Here is a 22,527-nt window from a genome sequence, read left to right on the forward strand (position 1 = left end):
TCAGTGTGGAGTTGTTTATTTACTTATCCATGTATACAAGCTTTTAAGACTTGACTATTATTTACATGAAAGTTGATACCAATAAGGACGATTAGAGAGATCAACAAATCAATCTCAGTGGTAGAAAGGCACAACCTGAAAATGTAATGGATTTATAGTTCTTAAAAGTGGAAAGAAGTAATATTTTCCCCATGAATAACAATAAAGAGATGGCTATTTAACCAGATAGCTTACTCCCAGCTTGATTGGTTACTGGTGTAACAAATCTAAAATGGAAGTGTTTTCCTCAGTTATTGACAACTCCTCTGTCAGTATCCTTTAGGAAGAGTGTTTCTCAAAGTGATATTCTTGAGCCCCTTCAGGTGGTCTGTGAGTTAAATAATGTTTATATGATTAGGCTACTTTTGTGCCTGGCATGAACCAAATTTTAGTGATACTTTTATTTAGAGATGAGTTCACTGATGTTTCATCTTCATGTATCTCTGATGAAAATATTTTCGGCAGTTAAGCAGGTAAGGAAGGTAGCCCCTAGGGCATCAGGGCTTTTACAGATGCACACTCCTAACTCCAGGGTAAGGCAGCTGCCTTCAGAGAAAGGAACAGTTGTCTGGTGTTGGCTTTTAACATAATGGCTTTCCCACGCTGAAAGTGATGCTTTTGATGCAGGTGAAACAGAGGGTCGGAAACAGGCATGTATATATATACCTTTCATAATATACACACACACAGTCCTTTTGTTTGGTAATGTTTAGTTACTAGCAAGTAGTAAGAGAATGCTTCCCTCTTGAATGCTTTGGCATAGCTACCAACAGGAAAGAAAACGGGCATGAGGATAGAGGAGAAGCAGAAAGAGGATGAAATGAGGACTTACTGATAAAGCATTCTAAGGATTACACACATAAGTATGTGTGTAAAATTGAACAGATTCCCAATGCGTTTTCATGGAAGTAAAATTCATCTGTGAAAACCAGGTTCAGAACTCCCACTCTAACATGTCAATGTCAACCTCAACTCTCCAAGGGTTCCACAATTCCTTTCCTCATTGCCTCCTAGGGAAAAAATTCTTTGTTTTAATTTGTCTTTGACAGCTATACAAATTATGCTATGTGTATTTCAGCACATTTGTGTTCCCAGTGTACTTGGATCACATGATGGAGAGAAAACGCAGGTTAGCCATGGAAGGAAAGAGACTGGATCAGTGCCTCTCCTTAGGACCACCAGCGGCCTGTTCCTTCTGGGGCCCTGTCCATCTCTACAGGTATAAACTTGAGTTTGGTAGTCAGTCCATGGCTGAAACAAATAGAAGGTTTTGGCCTAAAATGTATTGACACTTATGCCCACAAATGGATGTTTCTATGCTTCTATGTATCACTGCTGCTTAAAATTTTTGCTTTTAAATGATGAAAGTTTAATTAGTGGAAATTTTTTAAATAAGTAGTTTAAATCTTGAGTTTTAAATCCAGTAGGAAACCTCACACTCAGTTTTTCACTTTTAGTAAGAGGATTTTCTTAAGGCATGAGGTATATTAATAGGATGTTTGAATCTCTGGATCTGTATTGGTGCTTTATCCTACTCAAAGCACTTGGAATGTATGCATTTCATTTAGATGAGTATATACACATTTCTGCTATACTACTGGAACTACTCACAACATTTGTTACAATTGGTGATGAATCAGCACAATTAAAAGCATCTAACCGTCACCTAAAGTGACATTTTAGTTGTCTATGATTTTTCAAGTAAAGAATGTCTTTCCCCATGCTGAGTCATTACAAATAACTCCTTTATTTCTGTTCCCTCTCCCCTCAAATGGCTCATGTCCACATCAACAAGGTAAGGAAACATCTATGACCCCGACTATGAAACATAGAAGCAGCTAATTCTGACTACATTGAAGCAGAGCACACACAATTTAAAAGAAGCATAAGGAAGTATACAACAAACATGCATAAAAACCTTATGCAACCACATCTGGGCCTTGCATTTATCACTCATTTTTATGACATTTCTTCTTTTGAAAGAATAGGATGAACCCATGCTCAAAACCTTTCTAAAGCGTTTTGAAAATACAGCTTTTTTGGTGGCACTTCAAAATAGGTTGGCACAAAACAAAAAGTGACATTTGGTCTCTGGTTTGTGAAGGAGCCATTGCCTCTCTCTCCTCCACGGTCTTAGGGAGCCTAAGGAAGAGAAGTGAGTGTGCGACCGAGCTCAGGGCCCAGGCTGGTTCATGCTATTCTTGCTTTTCAGAATGGTGTCCTCGTAATGACCAGCTCCGGGGGCAGTAGCGGCTTCTAAGGGCAAGCCCTGTTGCTGGTAGCCATAATTGACATTCCCACAAGGGAAGTGACGTAGCCTGAACAGAGGTACCTCCTTCATGTTGGCAGTCAGTGAAGAGGGCTCTAGGAGCAGTGAGGCCCCCGGAAGTCTCCCAGTTGCAACATTAGGTGGGACAGTACAGCTTCCCTCCAGCCCCAGGTTACCTCTCTCATGTGGCTCCTTCTTTGCTAGAGGATTATTCTTTTTGGTGGGTTTCTCTGTAAACCAGGAGCCGTACGTTGGGTTCCACAAGCTGGTGGGCTTGTTTCTGGATCCCTGGACCTTGTGCAACTCCGAAGGGGGGTTGGACTGAGAGAATGCCATATTCACGTGTCCCCCTTCCACGGCCGGCCCTCTAGGGACTCGAACAGAGACCTCTGCAGCTGTGGGTTTCTTTGCAGCCTTGCCAGAGGAGGTGGTAGGCACAGGTGGTGGGGCAGCTGGGCTGCGCTCCTCCCCCTGTTTCGCCTGTTGAGAGACCAGGAGAGGAGGAACCCCCTCAGGGTCCTTGGGCCTCACGGGTACTTTCTCTTCCTCTTCTACAAGTGGACCGTATTCTATCGGCAAAGCAGTGTTGATTACATCTGGGTCCTGCCGTAGGAGAAATGATTAAAACTTTGACTCAGACACAAAAAATGTTGGATCTAGAAGATACCTTAGAGATGATGTTATTTAAACATATTCTACAGATGAAGAAACCAGTATTTATTGAGAATATAGTAACTTATAGACACTGGGGCATATGAATGAATGGGAAGTCATCCTTATCCTCAAAGACCTTAGAGGGTAAGTGCTATAATGGAAGTGTGTATGGGTGCTTGGGACAGAGTGGAGCAGGAAAAGCTTTGTAGAGGAGGAGACCTTTGGCCAATTTTTAAAGATTAGTGGATTTTTTTAAAAAAATTAAAATTATTATTTGTATTATTCCAGTCTAGTTCCACTAAAATTGTTCCAACTGAAAAAAAAAAATCCTATGTGTTTGACTTCAATAATGATGTGGGGGTGGTGGCTGGGGGAAGGAGGAGAGGAGACACATGCCATGTTGGCCTACAGGGTTTATTTTTTGATCTCTTCCTAGCTGCTTTCCATTTCCATTTTGTTACTTTACACTTGATTATAAATTTTCCTGTGCCACATCGTCACATGTGCAGGTACCACAATGCATGTTTTGTTGTTGTTGTTGTTTTAGAGATAGTCTTGCTTAGTCGCCCAGGCTGGAGTGCCATGGCTCAATCCTGGTTCACTGTAACCTCTGCCTCGTGGGTTCAAGCCATTCTCCTGCCTCAGCCTCCTGAGTAGCTGGGATTACAGGCATGTACCCCACCCCCTGGCTAATTTTTGTATTTTCAGTAGAGACAAGGGTTCACCATGTTGGCCAGGCTGGTGTCGAACTCCTGACCTCAGGTGAGGCACCCGCCTTGGCCTCCCAGAGTGCTGGGATTGCAGGCATGAGCCTCTGCACCTGGCTTACAGGGGTTCTTTAGTCTGGATGTGAGGGACCCTTTGCACAACCCCGGAAATGCTGAAGTGCTGTGAGGAAAACCATTCACAAAAACAAGTTTGTGCTAGATCATTTTCACAGTAATAGATTAGGGAAAATTTGTGGAAGAAAAATTAAATTTGGAGAAATTCATTAATATGTTATGCAAATTGAGAAAAGACCCTTGTTACCTAAGTAACAGAAAAACACATGAGTATTCATATTAAAAGAGTTCAAAACTCAAAAAATAACTACCTTTGACTCATTAAAACATTCTTTAGTTCCCTCTCTGTTTTTTAGTAATTTCTATAGTGAATCATTTTAAATATGCTTGTGTAAAACTGCCTGCTTTTGGGGGGGGCGTGCCTAAGATGGCCAAATAGGAACAGGTCCAGCCTCCAGCTCCCAGCGTGAGTGACACAGAAGATGGGTGATTTCTGCATTTTCAACTGAGGTACCGGGTTCATCTCACTGGGTCGTGGGTGCAGCCTGACCAGCGAGAGCTGAAGCAGGGCGAGGCATTGCATAACCTGGGAAGCGCAAGGGGGAAGGGAATTCCTTCTCCTAGCCAAAGGAAATTGAGACACACAACACCTGGAAAATTGGGTAACTCCCACCCTAATACTGTGCTTTACCAAGGCTCTTAGCAAACGGCACACTAGGAGATTATATCCCACACCTGTCCCAGAGGGTCCAGAGCCCATGGAGCCTCCCTCATTGCTAGCACAGCAGTCTGAGATCTAACTGCAAGGCAGCAGCAAGGCTGGGGGAGGGGCGCCTGTCATTGCTGAGGCTTAAGTAGGTAAACAAAGCCACCAGGAAGCTCGAATTGGGTGAAGCCCACCACAGCTCAAGGAGGCCTGCCTGCCTCTGTAGACTCCTCCTCTGGGGACAGGTCATAGCTAAACAAAAAGCAGCAGAAACCTCGGCAGAGGTAAATGCCCCCATCTGACAGCTTTGAAGAGAGCAGTGGATCTCCCAGCATGGAGGTTGAGATCTGAGAATGGACAGACTGCCTGCTCAAGTGGGTCCCTGACCCCTGAGTAGCCTAACTGGGAGACATCCCCCACTAGGTGCTGACTGACACCTCACACCTCACATGGCGGGGTACACCCCTGAGATGAAGCTTCCAGAGCAAGAATCAGACAGCAACACTCGCTGTGCAGCAATATTCTGTCTTCTGCAGCCTATGCTGCTGATACCCAGGCAAACTCCAACAGACCTACAGCTGAGGGTCCTGACTGTTAGAAGGAAAACTAACAAACAGAAAGAACACCCACACCAAAACCCCATCAGTACGTCACCATCATCAAAGACTGACCAAAGGCAGACAAAACCACAAAGATGGGGAAAAAGCAGTGCAGAAAAGCTGGAAATTCAAAAAATCAGAGCACATCTCCCCCTCCAAAGGAACGCAGCTCATTGCCAGCAATGGAACAAAACTGGACGGAGAATGACTCTGATGAGTTGAGAGTAGAAGGCTTCAGTCCATCAAACTTCTCAGAGGTAAAGGAGGAACTACATAACCAGCACAAAGAAACTAAAAACCTTGAAAAAAGATTTGACAAATGGCTAACTAGAATAACCAATGTAGAGAAGTCCTTAAAAGAACTGATAGAGATGAAAACCATAACAAGAGAACTATGTGACAAATGCACAAACTTCAGTAACTGACTCAACTGGAAGAAAGAGTATCAGCGATTGAAGATCAAATGAATGAAATGAAGTGAGCAGTATAGAGAAAAAAGAGTAAAAAGAAATGAACAAAGCCTCCAAGAAATATGGGATTATGTGAAAAGACCAAATCTACATCTGATTGGTGTGCCTGAAAGTGACGGGAAAAACGGAACCAAGTTGGAAAACACTCTGCAGGATATCATCCAGGAGAACTTCCCCAACCTAGTAGGGCAGGCCAACATTCAAATTCAGGAAATACAGAGAATGCCACAAAGATACTCCTCGAGAAGAGCAACTCCAAGACACACAATTGTCAGATTCACCAAAGTTGAAATGAAGGAAAAAATGTTAAAGGCAGCCAGAGAGAAAGGTCGGGTTACACACAAAGGGAAGCCCATCAGACTAACAGCAGATCTCTTGGCAGAAACTCTACAAGCCAGAAGAGAGTGGGGGCCAATATTCAGCATTCTCAAAGAAAAGAATTTTCAACCCAGAATTTCATATCCAGCCAAACTAAGTTTCATAAGTGAAGGAGAAATAAAATCCTTTACAGACAAGCAAATGCTTAGAGATTTTGTCACCACCAGGCCTGCCCTACAAGAGATCCAGAAGGAAGCACTAAACATGGAAAAGAACAACAGGTACCAGCCATTGCAAAAACATGTCAAAATGTACAGTCCATCAATGCTAGGAAGAAACTGCATCAACTAGTGAGCAAAATAACCAGCTAATATCATAATGACAGGATCAAGTTCACACATAACAATATTAACCTTAAATGTAAATGGACTAAGTGGTCCAATTAAAAGACACAGACTGGCAAATTGGATAAAGAGTCAAGACCCATCAGTCTGCTGTATTCAGGAGACCCATCTCACATGCAGAGACACACACAGGCTCAAAATAAAGGGATGGAGGAAGATCTACCAAGCAAATGGAAAACAAAAAAAAGCAGGGGTTGCAATCCCAGTCTCTGATGAAACAGACTTTAAACCATCAAAGATCAAAAGAGACAAAGAAGGCCATTACATAATGGTAAAGGGATCAATTCTTCAGGAAGAGCTAACTATCCTAAATATGTATGCACCCAATACAGGAGCACCCAGATTCATAAAGCAAGTCCTTTGAGACAAAGAGACTTAGACTCCCATACAATAATAATGGGAGACTTTAACACCCCACTGTCAACATTAGACAGATCAATGAGACAAAGTCAACAAGGATATCCAGGAATTGAACTCAGCTCTGCACCAAGCGGACCTAATAGACATCTACAGAACTCTCCACCCCAAATCAACAGAATATACATTCTTCTTAGAACCACATCGCACTTATTCCAAAATTGACCACATAGTTGGAAGTAAAGCATTCCTCAGCAAATGTAAAATAACAGAAATTATAACAAACTGTCTCTCAGACCACAGTGCAATCAAACTAGAACTCAGGACTAAGAAACTCAATCAAAACCGCACAAGTACATGGAAAATGAACAACCTGCTCCTGAATGACTACTGGGTACATAATGAAATGAAGGCAGAAATAAAGGTGTTCTTTGAAACCAATGAGAACAAAGATACAACATACCAGAATCTCTGGGACACATTTAAAGCAGTGTGTAGAGGGAAATTTATAGCACTAAATGCCCACAAGAGAAAGCAGGAAAGATCTAAAATTGACACCCTAGCATCACAATTAAAAGAACTAGAGAAGCAAGAGCAAACACATTCAAAAGCTAGCAGAAGGCAAGAAATAACTAAGATCAGAGCAGAACTGAAGGAGATAGAGACACAAAAAACCCTCCAAAAAATCAATGAATCCAGGAGTTGGTTTTTTGAAAAGATCAACAAAATTGATAGACCACTAGCAAGACTAATAAAGAAGAAAAGAGAGAAGAATCAAATAGACACAATAAAAAATGATAAAGGGGATATCACCACCGATCCCACAGAAATACAAACTACCATCAGAGAATACTATAAACATCTCTATGCAAATAAACTAGAAAACCTAGAAGAAATGGATAATTTCCTGGATACTTACACTCTCCCAAGACTAAACCAGGAAGAAGTTGAATCCCTGAATAGTCCAATAGCAGGCTCTGAAATTGAGGCAATAATTAATAGCCTACCAACCAAAAAAAGTCCAGGACCAGATGGATTCACAGCCGAATTCTACCAGAGGTACAAGGAGGAGTTGGTACCATTCCTTCTGAAACTATTCCAATCAATAGAAAAAGAGGGAATCCTCCCTAACTCATTTTACGAGGCCAACATCATCCTGATACCAAAGCCTGACAGAGATACAACAACAAAAAAAGAGAATTTTAGACCAATATCCCTGATGAACATCAATGCAAAAATCCTCAATAAAATACTGGCAAACCGAATCCAGCAGCACATCAAAAAGCTTATCCACCATGATCAAGTGGGCTTCATCCCTGGGATGCAAGGCTGGTTCAACATTCGCAAATCAATAAACGTAATCCAGCATATAAACAGAACCAAAGACGAAAACCACATGATTATCTCAATAGATGCAGAAAAGGCCTTTGACAAAATTCAACAGCCCTTCATGCTAAAAGCTCTCAATAAATTCTGTATTGATGGAACGTATCTCAAAATAATAAGAGCTATTTATGACAAACCCATAGCCAGTATCATACTGAATGGGCAAAAACTGGAAGCATTCCCTTTGAAATCTGGCACAAGACAGGGATGCCCTCTCTCACCACTCCTATTCAACATAGTGTTGGAAGTGCTGGCTAGGGCAATCAGGCAAGAGAAAGAAATAAAGGATATTCAGTTAGGAAAAGAAGAAGTCAAATTGTCCCTGTTTGCAGATGACATGACTGTATATTTAGAAAACTCCATTGTCTCAGCCCAAAATCTCCTTAAGCTGATAAACAACTTCAGCAAAGTCTCAGGATACAAAATCAATGTGCAAAAATCACAAGCATTCTTATACACCAGTAACAGAGAGTCAAATCATGAATGAACTCCCATTCACAATAGCTTCAAAGAGAATAAAATACCTAGGAATCCAACTTACAAGAGATGTAAAGGACCTCTTCAAGGAGAACTACAAACCACTGCTCAGTGAAATAATAGAGGACACAAAGAAATGGAAGAACATACCATGCTCATGGATAGGAAGAATCAATATTGTGAAAATGGCCATACTGCCCAAGGTAATTTATAGATTCAATGCCATCCCCATCAAGCTGCCAATGACTGTCTTCACAGAATTGGAAAAAACTGCTTTAAAGTTCATATGGAACCAACAAAGACCCTGCATTGCCAAGACAATCCTAAGCCAAAAGAAGAAAACTGGAGGCATCACACTACCTGACTTCAAACTATACTACAAGGCTACAGTAACCAAAACAGCATGGTACTGGTACCAAAACAGAGATATAGACCAATGGAACAGAACAGAGCCCTCAGAAATAATACCACACATCTACAGCCATCTGATCTTTGACAAACCTGACAAAAACAAGAAATGGGGAAAGGATTCCCTATTTAATAAATGGTGCTGGGAAAATTGGCTTGCCATAAGTAGAAAGCTGAAACTGGATCCTTTCCTTACTCCTTATATGAGAATTAATTCAAGATGGATTAGAGACTTAAATGTTAGATCTAAAACCATAAAAACCCTAGAAGAAAACCTAGGTAATACCATACAGGACATAGGCATGGGCAAGGACTTCATGTCTAAAACACCAAAAGCAATGGCAACAAAAGCCAAAATTGACAAATGAGATCTAATTAAACTAAAGAGTTTCTGCACAGCAAAAGAAACCACCATCAGAGTGAACAGACAACCTATAGAATGGGAGAAAATTTTTGCAATCTACTCATCTGACAAAGGGCTAGTATCCAGAACCTACAAAGAACTCAATCAAATTTACAAGAAGAAAATAACCTTATCAAAAAGTGGGCAAAGGATATGAACAGACACTTCTCAAAAGAACACATTCATACAGCCAACAGACACATGAAAAAATGCTCATCATCACTTGCCATCAGAGAAATGCAAATCAAAACGACAATGAGATACCATCTCACACCAGTTAGAATAGCGATCATTAAAAAATCAGGAAACAACAGGTGCTGGAGAGGCTGTGAAGAAATAGGAACACTTTTACACTGTTGGTGGGACTGTAAACTAGTTCAACCACTGTGGAAAACAGTGTGGCGATTCCTCAAGGATCTAGAACTAGAAATACCATTTGACCCAGCCATCCCATTACTGGGTATATACCCAAAGGATTATAAGTCATGCTGCTATAAAGGCACATGCACACGTATGTTTATTGCGGCACTATTCACAATAGCAAAGACTTGGAATCAACCCAGATGTCCATCAGTGACAGACTGGATTAAGAAAATGTGGCAAATATACACCATGGAATACTATGCAGCCATAAAAAAGGATGAGTTCGTGTCCTTTGTAGGGACATGGATGCAGCTGGAAACCATCATTCTCAGCAAACTATCACAAGAACAGAAAACCAAATACCACATGTTCTCACTGATAGGTGGGAATTGAACAATAAGATCACTTGGACACAGGAAGGGGAACATCACACACCGGGTCCTATTGTGGGGAGGGGGTAGGGGGAGGGATAGCATTAGGAGATATACCTAATGTAAATAACAAGTTAATGGGTGCAGGACACCAACATGGCACATGTATACATATGTAAGAAACCTGCACGTTGTACACATGTACCCTAGAACTTAAAGTATAATTAAAAAATATATATATACAACCTAAAAAAAAACTGCCTGCTTTTAAGAGGGATATTATAGACTATTGAGAAAAATACTCCTAAGAAGGTATATATGTTTAAGTGGGTGTATTCCATTCGTATTACAACAAAATAACCTAATGTCATTAAATGAAGTTCTCTGAAAGAACCCCCAATAAATTGACGTAGGAAGTCTGTATAGATAAAAATGCCAGGTCACCCACCTGAGCTGAAAGGAGTAAGAGGATGGAGTAGTGAGGCTGGAAAATGACTACAGTTTGAAAAATGTGTCTGTCTTTAGTCACAGTGAAGAGGAGGGGATTTAAAGAAATAGTGGGTAGGCTGGGCGCGATGGGTCACACTTGCAATCCCAGCACTTTGGGAGGCTGAGGTGGGTGGATTATGAGGTCAGGAGTTTGAGACCAGCCTGACCAACATGGAGAAACCCCGTCTCTACTAAAAATACAAAAAAAAAAAAAAAAAAACAAGTGTGGTGACACACGCCTGCAATCCTGGTTACTCAGGAGGCTGAGGCAGGAGAATCACTTGAACCCAGGAGGTGGAGGCTGCAGTGAACAGAGATTGTACCACTGCACTCCAGCCTGGGTGACAGGGTGAGACTCCGTCTCAAAAAAAATAAAAAATAAAAATAAAAGAACATAAAATGCTGACTCAAAAATACTCATTTTGTATTCACTCAAAACAAAAATAACAATTTAGGCCAGACACAGTGGCTCATACCTGTAATCCCAGCACTTTGGGAGGGCAAGGTAGGTGGATCATGAGGTCAGGCGTTGGAGACCAGCCTAGCCAACATGGTGAAACCCCATCTCTACTAAAAATACAAAAAATTAGCCGAGTCTGGTGATACACGCCTGTAATCCTGGTTACTCAGGGGGCTGAGGCAGAAGAATCGCTTGAACCCAGGAGGTGGAGGCTGCAGTGAGCCAAGATGGCACCACTGCACTCCAGCCTGGGCAACAGAGCGAGACTGTCCCCAAAATTAAAATAAATAGTGGCTTATTGACTCTTCTAAAATATTCTCAGAATTAGATATCCTGGCAGAATGAGAGCCAAGAGAGAGGGAAAGAAAGTGAATACAGGGAAGAGATCATCGGACAGAACAAAGCCCTGAGCGGGCAACTGGTGATACTGGCGGCAAGGCTGGCCTTAAAGGGGAGGAGAGATGGGAAGGAGAGTGGTGAGGAATGGCGGCAGAGGCAGAGAAGTTTGTATCAGAGACAGGGAGGAAACGAGGTCATTCTCATACGATAATCTCCACCCTCTTGGGGGAGGAAGCATAGCTGTCTGCTGAAAATGAGGGAGAGAAGCAAAAATTTCAAATCATTACTGAGGGAATGGGAGAGGGATCTATAGAGGAACCCACAGGATTGCTAGAAAAATGTCTGACTTAGACAAACTCTTCAGGCCTTAACTCCTCATCTATAAGGTGGGGATATTTTACATTCCTCAATAAGGATAAAACAAAATACACAAAAAGTGATTTGTACAGTATGAATGATACACAAGTATTATTGATGATGTTAAACTTTCCTCAGATTACTTTGAAATTTCATTCCCTTAATCCTCCTGACATACATAGTTGGACATATAATGTATCAATTATATGCATTTAATTATTTCACATGTTATTTCTGCAGCCAGCCTCTAAACTATTTGCGAGCAGATGTGTTCCATACATCTGTGAAGCTTCAATTCTGGCTAATAAAACATTAGGTCCCCAGTAGGGACTTGGTAAATTCTTGTGGACTGGATTGATTCCCCAGTCTTACTGCGCGTCTGGCACTGTGCTGTGTGCTGGTGAATTTACTGGTATTATATTTTACAAAATGGGCAAATGGAGACACTAGTCATTCCATTTTAGACAAAATTAATTTTCACTATTGTGATCATAAATCTTATACTCTGACTGGCTTGACCTATTTCATATTTCGGTATTTGCCATCTTTAAGACTTTTCCATATAGAGTAAATGTTGATCAAGGGAAGAAAATGTTTCTACCTGGGTGCAGTATTCAATCCTCTCCAAAATGATGGCAAAGTTGGGCCTGTCTTCAGGCTGATGTTGCCAGCACTGAGTCATTATCCGGTATCTAAAAGAAGCAGCACATTAATTAAAATCAGGAGAAGCACAACGATGAAAAATATATTTTGTTCCAGCCCCAGGGTTGGAATGAATACGTTGAGGGTGGGAACTCGTCTAGGCCCGTGTACTTGGCCTATGCTGCCCCCTGCTGATTGGTCAAGGAAGAGTGTGCAGGTGTAAAGGTATCTAACACAGACATCCTGATGTTTACGTTAACTACGGCTGCTCTCATTCCATTCCTGAATTAAAGCCACTTCGGGGACAGAATATTCCAATTACATTTCCCATCTGCGTTGCTTCTGGGAAGGAAGTGAGGGGTGCCAGGCAGGGCAGCAGACATTGCAGGGAATGGAAATCTTTAAAGTAGACACGGACATACGGTGTACGGCAGCAGGGCCTGGGCCTGGGACACACATTCCCAGCAGGAGCTTGGGGAATGTAGACTTGGTGAGTCCACAGCCTGTAGCCAGACAATGGACACTTTTTCTGGGATGGCATCATTGCTTTTGAGGGCCTGGGAGACCCACCCATCTCATTGAAGTCGCAGTCACATTCCCATCTTGGGGCATATTAAAGGGAGGGCAGCTATCTACCCCTTCATCTTAAAGAAGCATATGTGACTCTGGATATTTTTTGAAAAGAAAAACTGCGGCCGGGCGCGGTGGCTCAAGCCTGTAATCCCAGCACTTTGGGAGGCCGAGACGGGTGGATCACGAGGTCAGGAGATCGAGACCATCCTGGCTAACACGGTGAAACCCCGTCTCTACTAAAAAATACAAAAAACTAGCTGGGCGAGGTGGCGGGCGCCTGTAGTCCCAGCTACTTGGGAGGCTGAGGCAGGAGAATGGCGTGAACCCGGGAGGCGGAGCTTGCAGTGAGCTGAGATCCGGCCACTGTACTCCAGCCTGGGCGGCAGAGCGAGACTCCGTCTCAAAAAAAAAAAAAAAAAAAAGAAAAACTGCTTAGTAACTACTAGTAGAAAAGTTCCTAAGAGAGTCATACACAGGCCCAGGGCAGTTCTTGGGTGGGTCCATCCGGCCTCCACTGGTGACGAACTCCAGAACTTCCTGGTTGCTTTTGCTGGGATATGGCATATATCCGAGAGAAAAGATTTCCCACAGCAGCACTCCAAAGGACCTGGGCATGGGACAGAGGACATGGAGATGGATATAGACACACCCACCCACATTCACTCACACACTCACACAGGCACACAGACATACAATTTCAACCCTTTTTTTGGTTTCATTATACCCTTGGCCATAATAGAGAACTCTTAAAACGTAGAAAACTTTTAAAAATAAGAAAATACTGCACGTGATGCTCCCTTAAAAGACAACCACTGTTAATGTGTAAGTCGTTTCTGTGCTGAGATTTTTTTTTCACTTAGTCACAGTTATATTCAATATGCAATTTTGGACCTTGATTTTTCCGCACATTTCATTATAGCATAAATATTTTCCATGCCAGCACATATTATAAATAACATTCGGAATGGCTAATGGCTATAAAACATTCCATTGAGTAGTTGGTTTGCCTTATTTCCACATTGTTTTCAGTTTTCAAAATATTTAACATACTATGATGAACATCTCTGTGCATTTTTTAAAGGGAAGATTTTAAGATAAAGGCTCTGAATTACTAGATTAGGATGTACAGCCAGCTGATTCCATAGTCTCTTGCAGTTCTCTGAGCTTCAGTTCCATCTATCAGATGCCCACTCATCAACTTCACTGGCCTATTTTAATAGGCAACTCAAATTTAACATGCCCAAATGGAACTCTTTCTGTACACACACCATCTCCTCCTTCATTCTTTTCCAACTCAGCAGCATCTCTGGTTATACGTTCAAGCCCAAAACCTAAGAGTCGTCCTTGATTCCATTCTCCCACACTCCTCCACTTCCCATCCAACAGTCAGCAGTCCTATTAACTCTACTTTCAAGATAGGTCTTGAATCCAGATAGGATAATCTAGTAATTCAGGGTGGTTACTGAATTAAAATGTAGCATAGTTCTAGTAAAATAAATAGATCAAAAGAATATGAATGTTGACAAATTCTTGATACATACTATTTGGTTTCCAAATGTGTTATTCTATTCATCTACCAGCACCATGTAAAAGCGTGGTAGACACACTCACCAGCATTGAGTACTCTTAATAACAACAACTTTTGCTGATTTTAAGGCAAAAAATGGTAGAATATTTTAAATTATGTTTATTGACTTGATAATTAACATGGTTGGATGCTTTCCCAAGTGTTTATTAATTCATTTCACTTTTTTCCTATGAATTGCTCATTTTTACGGTATCTATCAATTTTCTTTTTGATTTGTAGGCATTCTTTGTATGTCAGAGATGTTAACCTTTTATAAAAAATTCAAATACTTTTATTAATTTCTTTCTTTTTTTTTCTTTTTTTCTGGGGGGGGAGATGTAGTCTTGCTGTTACTCAGGCCGGAGTGCAGTGGCGCCATCTCGGCTCACTGCAACCTCCACCTTCCAGGTTCAAGTTGATTGCCTGCCTCAGCCTCCCAAGTAGCTGGGATTACAGGTGCCCACCACAATGCATGGCTAATTTTTGTATTTTTAGTAAAGACAGGGTTTCACCATGTTGGCCAGGCTGGTCTCGAACTCCTGACCGCAGGTGATCCTCCCACCTCAGCCTCCAAAGTGCTGGGATTACAGGTGTGAAACACCGCACCTGGCCTTAGTTACTTTCTAATGCTACTTTTTAGCATACCAAAGATTTTTATTTTGAGATAGTCAAACCTATTTTTTTAATGTCATGATTTCCTTTCCTTTATAGTTACACAATCTTCCCTTCGCCAAAGATTAGATAAATATTTGCTATCTTCTTCTAGTTGTGTTTGTTTTTCTTCTCTTCTTAAATCTAGTTGGAATTTAATTTGGTGTCTAGTGTGAGGTAAGGACCTAAATTGATTTGCTTTTCAAATAACTACTCTTCCAACACTATGCATAAGATAATTTCCTCCTTACCCATTGACTCGCGATTAAAAACAGGTCTGTTTCTGGCTATATTTTCACTTCATCTATTTGTCTGCTTCTTGCATTGATACCATTCTGTTTTAATTTTTGTGTATTTGTCTTAATATCTGATGAGGCATTTTTGTCTATTTCTCTTTAAAAAATATTTGATTTCTCATTTGTTGTTTTAAAAGCTTTATGAGATGAATTCTTCGTGTTCTAAAAGAATCACCTTTGATATTTTGATTAAAACTTTAAACCACTACTCTGATGATTAGCTTTTTGACAAAGACTATCTTTTAGTGTCTGACTGTAGTTTTCTGAGGTTAGCAAATATCACCACAAAAATTGTAGAGGAAAATAGTTCCTCCATCTTCTAAGAAACATGGGGTGCTTTTATTGTCATCATCTGTGTGAAATTTCAAAGACTGTTGTGAGAAGGATTGGGCAAAGATATTTTCCCTATTTTTCAGGTGAGAAGGTTGAAGCAGAGGTTATTATACAACTAATCTGAGACAGACTGGAATACATTATTAGATCTCTTGATTTTGCTACCTACAAATTGCCTGGCACGCATATTCTTCCTTTCTGTTTGGTGATCTTACTTCCCTTCAAGGCAAAACTAACTAGGCAAAATCAAATGAGCAAGAAATTGGCAATAAGGCCTAAAGAATTACAGCTATATGTTTTCTCCTTTTCTAGATAGATACAGGTTATAGCATCCTTTGAGAGCACTAATAGAACTGCACATGGATATTTATTTTCTTAGAGTTCAAGGGAGCAATAAGTAGTATTGGTCATAGAACTTTGATAATTTCGAACAAGTAGGATTGTCCTATTTGCAAATAACAATACCAGATACCTAGTTAAATTTGAGTTCCAGATAAGCAACAAATAGTTTTTTTAGTATATGTATGCTCCAATATTTATACTAAAAAACTATTTGCTGTGCATCTGAAATTCAATTTCACTGGCCATTTTGTATTTTATCTAGAAACCCTACAGATAGGGCAAATCTATATTTTGTATGCCAGATGGTTCTTTCATCACCTATAAGCCTGCCCTAAATAGGAGCGACAAAGTCCAAAGCTTTGCACCAGAGCATTTAAAATCAAATGAAGAGAAATATATACATTATATATATATATTTAAAACTTCACTTTCTTTTTGTATTAAACTTGCTCTGCCTGAAATGATAGAAATAGCATACATCATTGCTGATTAAACTGTTAAACATTTGAATCAATGAAGATAACAATCTGATAAAAGATTTTAAAATAACAAGCTGCTCTGTGTCAGCCTTTAAAAGCCACATTTTTCTCCTTAATCATAACCTGAAAGGAGGTTATGATTAAAGAAAAAAGGCCATTGTGGAAGATGGTCTCCAGGTGTGATACAGGGTATGCTCTTAGGAAAAATGGGAGCCAAAAATTAATATCTTTAAATGTCCATCCAGCAGATTCCAATATCTCACGCAGTTCTTTGAGCTTCGGTTTCATCTATCAGATGCCCACTCATTAGCTTCACTGGCCTATGTTAATAGGCAACTCAAATTTAACATGCCCAAACGGAACTCCTTCTGAACCCACACCATCTCCTCCTCCAATCTTTCCCAACTCTGCAGCACCTCTGGTTATGCATTTGTTCAAGCCCAAAACCCAGGAGTCATCCTTGACTCCGTTATCCCACACCCCTCCATTTCCCATCCAACAGTCAGCACTCCTGTTAACTCTACGTTCAAGAAAGATCTTGAGGCTGGGCGCTGTGGCTCACGCCTGTAATCTCAGCACTTTGGGAGGCCGAGGTGGGCGGATCACTTGAGGTCAGGAGTTCGAGACCAGCCTGGCCAACATGGTGAAACTCCGTCTCTACTAAAAATACAAAAATTAGCTGGGTGTGGTAGCACAAGCCTGTAATCCCAGCTACTTGGGAGGCTGAGGTGAGAGGATTGTTTTAACCCAGGAGGCGGAGGTTGCAGTGAGCTGAGATGGCGCCACTGTACTCCAGCTTGGGCGACAGAACGAGACTCTGTCTCAAAAAAAAAAAAGTCTTCAATCTGACTACTTTGTACTACCTCCACTGCCACCACCAAGCCACACCACTCTCCTCTTTCTCTCAGCTAGCAATGTGCAGGATTTTCTTAACTGGTTTCCTTCTTCACTTACCCACCTCTAGCGTAAATTCAATGGCAGAGGGATTTTTTTAAAAAAAGCAAAGATCATATCACACTCCTGCTTACAACCCTTCAACCGGCATCCCATGGTGTTTAGAATAAAATCCACATCCCCTCATCTGAGCTCCAAGGCTGTCTGTGTTGTGACCCATCCCTTCCACCCCTACTGGCCCTGGGCTCCCTTAGCTCCGACCATCAGGACTTGATTTAATTTCTCAGCAAACAAGCTAGGCTCATTCCTGCCTCTGGCTGTTCACATTGGCTTTTTTCTGGAAAGTCTTTTCTCAGTTCTTTCCAAGGCCTGCCCTTTCTGTCTTTCAGGTATTGAAGTTACCTCCTGTGAGGAGCTTCCCCCCGCCCACCTTTGCCAAAAATCCCCCAGCTCCTCCTTCTTCTGCCTGATTGTCTTAGAGCACTTCCCAATCCCTGCAGCTATGTAATTTAAGCATTCCAGTTGTGAAACAGTCAAAACTTTAAAAAGAACCAGAGTATCTATGTATCTAGATGTTAATCTTTTGCCTTATTTGTGTCAGCTCTCCCTTTCTTTATGAAGACTTAAGAGACAGGAAGACCCCACCTCCCTCTCTCCGCTCCCCTGAAGTTAGACTGTATCCTACCCTTGTATGTTTCACATTTTTAAACAATGCCTGAAAGCACGAACAATACTCTGTATTATAGACATTTTTTACATTGTAAAGTTATACATAAATGATATCCTACTCCTTTTTGTAATTTGCTTTTTCCCCACTGAACACTGTTTTTGAGATTTATCTACGTTGATACATGTAGGTTTAGTGTGTTCTTTTATACTGCTGAATAGTTTTCCATGATATAAGTAAACCACAGTGAATTTTTCCATCTCCTAGTTGAGGGGTAGTTGGGTTGGGTTTTGTTTTTATTTTTGTTTTGCTTTTTCTCGATTGTAAACAATGTTGCAAGTGAACATCCAGCGCCCAAGTCTATTTGTGTCATCTTCTCTCTAATACTTAAAAATAGGAGTGTTGGGTCACGGGATGTGCATGTGTTCGGGACAATTACTTAATTGCTTAAGTTATTCTCTGTCTCTGGATCCCCTGGGTTGCTGGTGCTCTAACTTCACTGCATATCATATCAGAATCATCTGTTAACACACAGATTGCGGAGTCCCACCCCTAGAGTTTCTGTTGTATTAGGCCTGAGGGGGGGGGCTGAGGATTCGCAGTTCCCAGGTGGTGCTGATGGACCACACTTAGAGATCCACTGGGTTACGTTAAAACCAAATCTCACTGGTGTAAAAACAACAAAGGCTCTTGCTCTCATTATGTGATGCTGGTCAGAAAGGCAGCTCTGGCCATTCGTGGACGCATCGTGTTATGACATGATCTCAGCGCCGGGCTTTCAAAATGTGGAGGTTGTTCATTCATGCATTGTCTTCTTACGTTTCCCGTGGTGCTGTTAAGTGATTTGATGCCATTTGGATTCCTTATCTTTTATCACTAGTATTTTTTACTATTAATTTTAAAATTTTTCTTCATGGAAGTTTGCAGGATCTTTATCACCACTGGCCTGAGGATGTGCCTTTTTTTTTTTTTTTTTAAGAGACAGAGTCTTGCTGTGTTGCCTAGGCTAGAGTGATCTCGGCTCACTGCAACCTCCGCCTCCCAGGTTCAAGCAATTCTCCTGCCTCAGCCTCCCAAGTAGCTGGGATTACAGGCACCCACCACCACGCCCAGCTAATTTTTGTATTTTTAGTAGAGATGGGTTTCACCATCTTGGCCAGGCTGGTCTCGAACTCCTGACCTCATGATCCACCCACCTTGGCCTCCCAAAGTGCTGGAATTTCAGGCATGAGCCACTGCGCCCAGCCAAGGATGTGCCCTTTTTATCCATGGTGATTGGCACTTGGTGAATTCTTTCATTCTGGAAATTTATGTCCTGTGCTAGGAAATCTTGAATGATTTCTCTGCTGTCTTTATTCTCTTCATTTCCTCTGTTCTTTCTCTCTGGGACTCCTATTTTGTCAGCTAATTGGACCTTTTGGTTTACACCCCTTAATTTTTTAAATAAAAAATTATTATATTTTCCTATATTTCCCATTTCTTTTTAGGTTTATTTTCTAGAAGGTTTATTTAGCTTCACACTCCATCCTTTTCATTACTTTTACATTTCTATCCTCAAATTTTTAAATAATAAGATTTACTTTTTAGAACAGTTCAAACTTGGAAGAAACTATGAATACAGAGTTCTCCTGTACCTCATACTCGATTCCTGCTACTTTTAGCATCACATTAGTATGATACAGTTGTTACAATTAATGAACCACAATTAAGGCATTATTGACTGAAGCCCATACTTTATTCAGCTTTCCTTAGTTTTCACTGAATGTCCTTTTTCTATTCCAGAATCCCACTAGGATATCACATTACATTGAATTGTCCTGTTTCTTTAGGCTTCTCTTGACTATGACAACATCTCTGACTTTCCTTGTTTTTTATGACCTTGACAGGTTTGAGGATCTGGTTAGGGATTTTGTGGAATATTCCTCAATTGAGATTTGTGTGTTCTTCTCATGATTAGACTGTGGTTATGGGACATGGGGAGGAAGAAGACCACAGAGGTAAAGTACCATTTTCATCACATCAGGGGTGCATACCGGCAACACGACCCAGTCCTGTTGTTGTTGTTGTTGTTGTTGTTATTATTATTATTATTATTATGAGATGGAGTTTCGCTTTTGTCACCCAGGCTGCAGTGCAGTTGCACAATCTCAGTTCACTACAACCTCCACCTCCCAGGTTCAAGCATTTCTCCTGCCTCAGCCTCCTGAGTAGCTGGGATTACAGGGGCCCACCACCATGCCCAGCTAATTTTTGTATTTTTAGTAGAGATGGGTTTCACCATGTTGGCAAGGCTGGTATTGAACTCCTGACCTCAAGTGATCCACCTGCCTTGGCTTCCCAAAGAGCTGGCATTACAGGCATAAGCCACTGTGCTTGGCCCCTAGACTTATCACTGTTGAGGTGGACTTTGAGCACCTGGCTGAGGTTGTATTTGTCAGGTCTCTCCACTGTGAAGTTTCTTTTTCCCCTCTGCCCCAGCCCTATACTCTTTGGAAGAAAGTGAGAACACGCAGCCCACACAGGCTTCAGGGCAGCCCTGCGCATCTCCTCGAGGCTGCCTCTTATCACACTTGGATTTCCTTATCCTCCTAAAAGTATTGTTTAAAATAACCTTTTGTCGCCCATTTATGGTTGCAATAGTTTTTCTGACCTTTTGGAGGATATTATAGTTTTTAAAAAAAGTTTTCCTAAACTTTCTACATGTTTCTTCTTTCGAGTTCCTTTTTATATGTTTGTTTTCTTCAGATTAGAATATTTTCTCAAGTGTTTGTTGATTCTTGGTTGTCTGTTCATATTTTAAGACCGGGACATTAAGAAGCCATTGGAAAGTTCTGTGTAAGACATTGGCTGGTGGGCAGCTTGCTTGCTTGTTTCACTGGGTGCAATTTTCTGTGACTGCTGTAAAAAAACCAAAACAAACAAACAAAAAACTACATGCTTGGTGGCTTAAAACAACATAAGTTCATTCTCTGAGAGTTCTGAAGGCCGGACCTCTGAAACTGGTATCACAGGACTGAAATCAAGGTGTCAGCAGGGCTGTGTCCCCTCCGGAGGTTCTAGGGGAGACTCTGTTCCCTGCTTCTTCTGGCTTCTGGTGGCTGCAGGAACTCCTTGAGTTGGGACCGCATCTCCAGTCTTGGGCTCTGTGCTCACACTGCCTCTTCTTTTGTGTGTATGACATCTCCTGGTCCTTCTCCCTTATATGGATACTTGCGATGGCATTTAGGGCCCACCTAGATAATCCAGGACAGCTGCCCCACTCTAGGATCCTCAACTCCATCACATCTGCAAAGACCCATTTTTCTTATAAGGCAACATTCTGGGCCTCTGGGATTAGGACGTCATACCTTCAGGCGGCCATTATTCAGCCCACTGCACCTGTGCCCCACTTGGCAGTGCTGTATCTGTAATTTTCTCTTCATCGGTCCTCCAAAGAGAAATGATCTGATCTCCTGCCCAGCTGCCAGTGTTCTTGGTGCTGAGGGGCCAGTGGGGACCAGGACCAGAGAGAATTCAGTTCAGTCTCTTCAGGGAGAGAGCCCCAGTCTTGTGCTGATGGTAGATGAGGGACAGCCAGCAAGCTTCAGGGGTGAGGAGCTCAGCCACAGAATTTAGTTATTCCTTAAACAGACCTTTCATGAATTTTCCTGTTTGCTATACCTCCCCTTCTTTTCTTCCTCCCTCCCTCTCTTCTCTCCTCCTCCCTCCTACCCCCTCCTCCCTCCCCCGCTTTCTCTCTCTCTCTCTCTCTTTCTCCCTCTCTTGCTTGCCCAGGTTGGAGTGCAGTGGCATGATCATAGCTCACTGCAGCCTTGACTTCCTGGGCTCCAGTGATCCTCCCATCCAAGCTTCCAGAGTAGCTAGGACCACATGCGTGTACCATGACACCTGGCTAATTTTTAAATTTTTGGTAGAGATGGGGCCTTTGCTATGCTACCCAGGCTGGTCTTGAACTCCTGGGCTCAAGCAGTCCTCCAGCTTCAGCCTACCAAAGTATTGGGATTACAGGCGTGAGCAACTGTGCCTGGCCTACACCCCTACTGTCAATTTCTGGGCCTTTCTGGGGCTCTTAGGCCGAGGGAACCAGCCCTGCTTCTGGATCTGGACTGTTGGTTTAGAGATCCACTTTCTAGTCTTCTTAGTAAGGTACCACGTGTTCATGACTTCCCAGTTTCCAAAATTTTGTCATTGTTGTGTCCTTGTAGGGTTTAATGCAAATAAAAGACACCCTTTATTGCGGCGTGTGTGTGTGTGTGTGTCTGTCTGTGTGTGTGTGTGTGTGTACTTTGTGAAGGGCATGCGTTCAATCTGCCATTTAAAATTACATGTGACTGTTAATGTGTGGTCCTCCAGCCAGCAATGGCAGCATCACTCTGGGACTTGTTAGAAATGCACATTCTCAGCTAGATCCCAGACCTTCTGAATCATAAAT

At 41.7% G+C, this 22,527-nt stretch overlaps 1 protein-coding gene and 1 long non-coding RNA gene across 3 annotated transcripts in view; one reads left to right on the forward strand and one right to left on the reverse strand.

The window, feature by feature from the left end:
* Window positions 1-22,527, reverse strand: part of ALK (ALK receptor tyrosine kinase) — a 749,759-nt gene continuing 727,232 nt past the window's right edge. For both annotated transcript variants that reach the window (XM_017947405.3, XM_031655529.1), the window contains 3 exons: window positions 13,339-13,473; window positions 12,253-12,343; window positions 1-2,911 (listed from right to left, as the gene is read on the reverse strand). In XM_017947405.3, coding sequence (XP_017802894.3) covers window positions 2,213-2,911; window positions 12,253-12,343; window positions 13,339-13,473 — 925 coding nt within the window. In that variant the 3' untranslated portion in view covers window positions 1-2,212. The remainder of the gene's footprint in view (window positions 2,912-12,252; window positions 12,344-13,338; window positions 13,474-22,527) is intronic.
* Window positions 1,178-22,527, forward strand: part of LOC103876824 — a 27,398-nt gene continuing 6,048 nt past the window's right edge. Inside the window, exon 1 of the long non-coding RNA XR_636223.4 lies at window positions 1,178-1,258. This is a non-coding gene — a long non-coding RNA (uncharacterized LOC103876824). The remainder of the gene's footprint in view (window positions 1,259-22,527) is intronic.

The sequence above is a fragment of the Papio anubis genome, chromosome 14, assembly GCF_008728515.1.
Source record: "Papio anubis isolate 15944 chromosome 14, Panubis1.0, whole genome shotgun sequence".
Lineage (NCBI taxonomy): Eukaryota > Metazoa > Chordata > Mammalia > Primates > Cercopithecidae > Papio > Papio anubis.